General features: G+C 58.1%; 1 protein-coding gene across 1 annotated transcript in view; it reads right to left on the bottom strand.

The window, feature by feature from the left end:
- Positions 1-226, bottom strand: part of EMH_0028830 (uncharacterized protein) — a gene marked incomplete at both ends in the record, with an annotated part of 1,339 nt that extends 1,113 nt beyond the window's left edge. Inside the window, 2 exons of the mRNA XM_013494206.1 lie at positions 3-23; positions 77-226. Coding sequence (XP_013349660.1) covers positions 3-23; positions 77-226 — 171 coding nt within the window. The remainder of the gene's footprint in view (positions 1-2; positions 24-76) is intronic.
- Between the last annotated feature and the right edge of the window lie 332 nt (positions 227-558).

Raw genomic sequence — 558 nt, 5'->3', positions numbered from 1 at the left:
TCCAAATATCTAAACCACAAGCCCTGTAGGCGCCGCAAACCCAACCGCCACAACCCGCCAGCCAATTCTAACGCACTCTCTGCAGCTCCTCCACGCCTGCTCCGTCCTTGTCCTGTTCGTCTCCATAATGCGTGCATACCCATTGCCTGGCCGCTGTACCGCAGTCCGGCACCGCCCCCATACCTACGAGCCTACGGACTTCCACATAACTCTCTCCCGAGCCCATCCCACGCAAATCAACGTCAAACGCAGCCAACATTTCTACGCCCCAACCGTCTTCTCTGTGCACTACCCACACCCAACACGTCCCCCGCATACAGCCCGTCAGCAGCCACCCCTACAGCTCAGCTGCCTATACATAGGAAGCCCATGACGAACTTCCTGCACACCCAACAACCTCTCTTTCCCCCGTCCTCCGCCTTACACACACAAGACAAATCCAAATATCTAAACCACAAGCTCCGTAGGCGCCGCAAACCCAACCGCCACAACCCGCCAGCCAACCCTAACGCACTCTCTGCAGCTCCTCCACGCCTGCTCCGTCCTTGTCCTGTTCGC

Source organism: Eimeria mitis, genomic scaffold, assembly GCF_000499745.2.
Source record: "Eimeria mitis Houghton genomic scaffold, Emh_scaff1072, whole genome shotgun sequence".
Taxonomy (NCBI): domain Eukaryota; phylum Apicomplexa; class Conoidasida; order Eucoccidiorida; family Eimeriidae; genus Eimeria; species Eimeria mitis.
This window is presented reverse-complemented; position numbering and strand designations above follow the sequence as displayed.